Genomic DNA, 6,132 nt, shown 5'->3' on the forward strand with positions numbered 1-6,132 from the left:
ACCTTGTCATACATATGCATGTCGGCGTCTTTCGCATGGCTTATAATCGTCTCTAATGAATTGCCATTTAAACGAAAATTAATAAACGCCGCAGCAAAAAGTCAGGAATCACAGATTCTAGAAAATATTTTCTATTTAAATAAATTTTCTTCATTTATTTAGTTTAATATAAATTATTAATTTTAAATTTGAAATATTTACTAAAACATAAACAAGGCTGTATCAACAACAATATTTATTTTTCCTATAAAATGTACAATTTACATATATCATACATCAGACATCCAGGTATATTAACTATAAAACTTTAACAGATAATATAAAATCTACGATATAAAACATACGTAACGCAAAATAAAATTTTAGAAAAATACAAAAACATTGCAAAACATTGTCGATAAATAAGATATGATTCATTCATTGATCTAAATTCGGGGTCTCAGCTATATTCTCAAAATGATTGATTTGAAGTTGACGGAATCTCTTCGCCACGTAAAGACATTGACATTGACTCTTCTCTAGCTAAGTGTGCAACCTTGAAATACATAACATTAGAATATAATTAGACATTTCTCATAAATATGTTAAGCAATGAGTTTCGGCGTCATTACCTCGAACTGATTTTCTTGTAATATATTGTCAGGAGAACGTAAGTCGTTATTAGCTTCTATATTGGATCCTTTAATTTTCGACAGCCGCCTTTGCATCTCCCTCTCTTCTTTTTGTTCTCGCTCACGTTCGTACCGTCGAGAACTGTAGCTGTTTATGGATATGGTGCTGTGGACCGACGAGTAGCTGGGTCGACGTGAACCTGGAAACAGCCAAATTATCAAGCCGAACAAATTATTATCAAATTTATAGACTTACCCATTCTGTTGTCGGTTTTGCAAATCACTTCATTCGATGGTACATGGTATGACAACAGCAGTACTGCGGGAGATCCAACGTGGGAATTTTGGGAAGAACCAGATTTCTGGAACTGATATGTGAAACTCTTGTTGCTCGATGCTCTTGAAGTCATGCTTTGCTCTGCTATAGGCATTTCCAAACGATCTAAAATATCAAAAGTCATTGATTTCTGGTTCTGTTACTTTTTTCTTTCAATTTACCTGAATTATCTGCAAATAAGGTCAGGTTGGTATTTCCGAAGCGGCTGTGATGATTTTCGTAAAGATTTTGATTGAACAGATGCAAAGTAAAACATATTAGGCCTGTAAGTACCGCTATGCCAGCGAGGACTCCAACGAACGTTCTGAAGTCCGTGGTAATGATAACGATATCTGAAATGGTGCAAGTTCATAAAAGTCTGTTGCCTTACATTAGTGTTAGTAATAAAAAATGTCAAGGGCAGTTTACAAGAATAACAAGTATTTATAATTTTATAGAATGACAAAGTTTGTATGTTCCCATAATTAACGTCAACAGGCGTGGATTCATTATGTTTAAGTGATTCCACTTTGCAACTCGTAAGCCGTTCAGTACCACTGTTGCGTAAAAATATAATTTTATGCTAATATGATAATTAATTTTGATAATAAACAGTCGGATCTGATTAGATATTATCTCAATTCGTGGACTTAGTTCATTATGAAAGTAAGTCAGGATAAATGTTTCCTACAAATAAAAAAATTGTCCTCAACCAGTTACTTTGAAAAATTTAAATTTGTTTTGATTTTTTATATAACAGAGCAACTGATCAAGAATAATTTTCAAAAAATGTTCATTTAATCTAACAAGAGACATTTTTCTTATTTGACCCAACTGGATGGGGTATTTTATATTTTATTCTTCACATATAACTACGAAAACCATTTATCAATTAATATTTTTCAAAATTGTTATAAATGAAAATATAAAAAACGTGGCTCGTATGTCGCTCTCTTATACGATTGAAGTTTTAAGTAAAACCAAATCGTGGCTAAATTGTTAAATCGAATACCATAATAGTCGTAACATTTACCTTTTGAGCAAAACATTTTCACAGAGGGCTTTTGAAGCGATACGGAATGATATCCGTCTATGCATTGACAAACGGCGTTGTGGTGTATTTGTATACATGATGAATATTGGTCGGTATACTGGCAAGTCTCTTTGTAATAACATTGATCTCCCAGTCGTTTCGCTAAAAACACACACGTATACAATTAATTTCAATGTGAGACATCAAAACGGAATACAATCTGAACTTTTCCTTGTTTAGAGTCGCAATGGACAAGGATAATTGGTGACTAAAAGAAAGACAATGGGCATGTGATGTTGAAATTATTTGGCACTCGTACATTCTTGGTTTTATTCATTCGGATTGTATTACCTTCGCCGCAGCCGACGTGAGGATTTAATTTTACAGGGAAGCTTTTCTCGCACGAGCACATATTCGTCCTGGGATTACAATAGACGTGCAGCAAATTTACACTACATGCCGATACACAGTATGCTCCGATGTATGTACCAATATCTAAAAAATTAAATTTTTATAATAATTTACATGGACAAGTTAAAATGATTCAACGTGATCAATTCAAAAATCATCAATCATTGATCAAGTTGTGGTGGCACTTGGCATGAACGACGAAGCTGGAAAGCTGAAACTCATTAAGTTCAAGTGTTTCGTGTAATTTATAATTTGGTGATACAAAACAAAATATCGAGTGCATTTTTTCCCAATATATACAAAGTATTCTGATATGTGTGCATCACGTGATGTAAATTTAGATGTACAAAGTGTTAATAAAAATGTACCTCTTTGGACAATATCCAGTAAGGTAGGAATAGTGAACCTTTTTATTCTATATAATTTGTCATTACAAACTTATAACAATATAAGTATTAAATAATGTTAAATATACCAATCAAAAACTGTTTGATCAAGATATCTCTCTCAAAATTTAGTAGGATCAAAGGCTTTCCAATCGGTATAACATTTTGTAGCTCTTCCGTTGTTGAAGCTATAAAACTTTTATTAAGACTTTATAAACCTCTTTTTTTATCAAAATGGTGATGACATATCTGAACGCCCTGTATAAATTTTCTAATATAATTCATTAATTCGAAGCGTGGATAACTGATAAAATTTTATAATAAAATACAGATTTTTACACAACAGTCCATTCAATCACAAACTTACTTTTTATATAACACAATAATGGAAAACTACTATTCGCTTTCTCTTTTAAATTAAACAGTAATTATGAAGAGTGTATCGAAATGGGACTATAGAAGATGTGTAGATTTATAGAATTGACTTATACGGAGTTCCTTTTTTATTTACGTAACAGCATTTTGCTGAGAAGCTTCTGCTGACGTTTTTAATACTAAAGCCATGCCAAAACATCTGGCTTATTATAACACTAAAATACTATATGTATTCTATTACCATTTATTGAAAATTATTGTTCAAATAATGTTTCACAAATCAATTATATATAGTTGTTTCCAGTTTTACTAATTATAACTTAAGTTTGAACAATATTTACAATAAAAGCATTTGTTATTTAAAAACCAACTACACTATATCGGACCAGCAACGAAATTTGAAATAATAACTTTTTATTAATTATATTATACAGATAACAATCTACCAGAGGCTTATATATAAAACAATTGACAGCCAGCCGGTAATTTTATATTCGATAAATCTGAACAAACATGGAAACATTTGGCCAATGAAAAATGGCCCATTATAGACTTGAGCGCGTGTTTTCAGTTTTCAGTGGTTCTGTGTCACCGCACATCCATCAACTCACAAAAGGACTAGTTTGTGTGGTGACAATTCAACGAGTAACAACTGTACATTGGAAATTACAGGCTTTATTCAATAAATATTAAAACAAGAAATGCCATGCAATTTTTTGTTTGGAAATTTGATTAACTGTTGGCATTGCATGTGGGCAATAAAGAGGGCAATAGCTGTGGCATATTTTCGAAAATTGTTTAAAAATCGCAAATTTTTAGTGCTAACGTACCAACAACAGTTCGTTTCTTCTTACCTCTGCACCTGCTAAAATATAAATTGAAGGCGTAACACTTAAATAAATCTATTGTTTTAAGTTAAACATTACTTTACATTTTATTAAAAATAATTATGGAGGAGGTCATCATACCTGAAGAATTGGCGGTGGTGGTGTTGGGTGTTTCAGTGGGTTCCAGGGTGCGGTTTTCGACGGAGATTGGAACGGCGAATAGAACAATTATGATTAGAGATATGAAAATAAAGTACGTTTCCACCATTTTCATCTCCTGTCATAACTAAATTTCGTATCATTTTTCGATTGCATTTACTTAAAATTTGAATGAGATGTTTCGGAAAACCGTCTGAAACAAATTAACAATGTCAAATGATGGTTGCGTAAACTTAATAGTGGACGAATTGAATATCGATTAATTTTTAAATAAATTATTAAACATTTCATGATATTCATTTCGACAGGGTACTTAAATACAGAAAAGTGGAAGAAATAATGCGCCGGATTTTAGGCAACCCTTAATTCATAGTATTCTTATCGTTTCAAGTTCTTGACGTTAATCATCTCAACTCCGTACAGGTTAGATTTAAATATTTCAACATAAAACTAGCCAGGTATTTTTATAATGTAATGAAGAAATATATACATATAGAAATTGGACTGTAAAGACTATAATTCATTATGGTAATTTTTATATTTATTGTTAGTTAATGGAATTAATTAAATAATTTCCAGTTTTGGGAGTGGTGTTTAAGTGGTAATTTTAATTGGCAAACTGCATATTTATAAATGCGTAAATATACAATTCATATTGTACAATGTAATAACATGGTTGTTATTATAAAAGACAAATAACATATAATGTGTTGATGTTTTTTATGATAAAAATAGATCTTTTAAACTACTCAAGAGATTACCTTAAACTGATATATCAATTTCCCAATTTTATATACCACAACCACCTTTCCTTATTGTTTGTCGACATATTCTCCACTTTATCGTTTTCTTTCTTAACATCCGTTCAAACTGTTGAATGCTCATTAACATTTTGTGAGCTATTGCAGTTTAAAATTAAAATCCGATTTATTTTCAATGGCGGTGAATTCTAATAATCATCAATAGAAAATAGAAATACGAGGAACTTAAGCACACCTTGAAGAAATCTTGTTCGTAGTAGCGATTACAATATTGATTTGTCAATTGGAATAGAAGCCAATTCAAAGCCAAAATAAACATCTTTAAAGATATTGTCACATATAGATCTTCCCCTCACAATACCCACAATAGAATTGACAAGACCCATCATTCAAGAGCCTAGCGGAGAATGCACAATGGGCATCTCAACGAGCCACAGTTTAAAAATGCAACCCTTATTAGCAAAAAATACCACAAGATTATTGTTGTATCGTTTTAACCTCAACGATCGATACGTTGTTTGGCCACGGGTCCCCAACACGACATCGTTTGCAACTATCGCTCCCATAACTCGACAAAAAATCGCTTACATGCATTGTACTCACCTGTCGTTTCCTTGTCGGATTTTTTGCGTGATCACTGAAAAATGTCTCTGGGAAAAAATCGCGAAAAGCCGTGCGTGCAATTGAGCGGCGTTCGGTATGCGCACTCGCGCCGCCTCAATTTAGGTCATCGCGGTGGATTTTCGTATGTGCAGAGCGACGTCGACGGACCGATTCACTCAAGGTGGTCTGTTGTTGCATCCCTTGACCGTTTGATCTGTTGCATTTCTCGACGATTGCTCTTTATCCCTTGATAATTTACTAAATAAATAAAATGTTGATCTTGAAATGAGTCAAATCGTGTTGTTCATTCGAAGTATTGAACGGAGAATTGGCCATTGTGTTGTGGAATTTAGGAAGCGTTCGAATCGATTTTATTTGTTTTGTTAATTAAATTTACTCAAATATCTGGTTGTAATATTATACTTGGTTGCAAATCATAACTTGATACTAAAGAAAGTGTATATTAGTTTTCATATTTACAATTAAAGCATATTGATTGCATAATTAAGTTCAAGGGAAAAAATGAAGATCACGTGTTGGAAAACATTCATTCTATAAAATGTAAATTTGTAACATTATATCATTTATCGTATAAGTATAATTAATATTATACTGTATAATTGACATTCCATATTGTACATACATTATTA

At 32.1% G+C, this 6,132-nt stretch overlaps 1 protein-coding gene across 1 annotated transcript; it reads right to left on the reverse strand.

Annotated features, from left to right (window-relative positions):
* Nucleotides 1-167: 167 nt before the first annotated feature.
* LOC126264863 (uncharacterized) lies at nucleotides 168-5,668 on the reverse strand. The gene is made up of 8 exons (XM_049964481.1): nucleotides 5,483-5,668; nucleotides 4,101-4,311; nucleotides 2,312-2,455; nucleotides 1,961-2,122; nucleotides 1,110-1,280; nucleotides 868-1,053; nucleotides 612-811; nucleotides 168-535 (listed from the first exon to the last, which is right to left on the reverse strand). Exons 2-8 carry the CDS (start codon nucleotides 4,231-4,233, stop codon nucleotides 452-454), a joined length of 1,080 nt encoding a protein of 359 aa, XP_049820438.1. The 5' UTR covers nucleotides 4,234-4,311; nucleotides 5,483-5,668; the 3' UTR covers nucleotides 168-451.
* Nucleotides 5,669-6,132: the final 464 nt, after the last annotated feature.

Source organism: Aethina tumida, chromosome 3 (assembly GCF_024364675.1).
Source record: "Aethina tumida isolate Nest 87 chromosome 3, icAetTumi1.1, whole genome shotgun sequence".
Lineage (NCBI taxonomy): Eukaryota > Metazoa > Arthropoda > Insecta > Coleoptera > Nitidulidae > Aethina > Aethina tumida.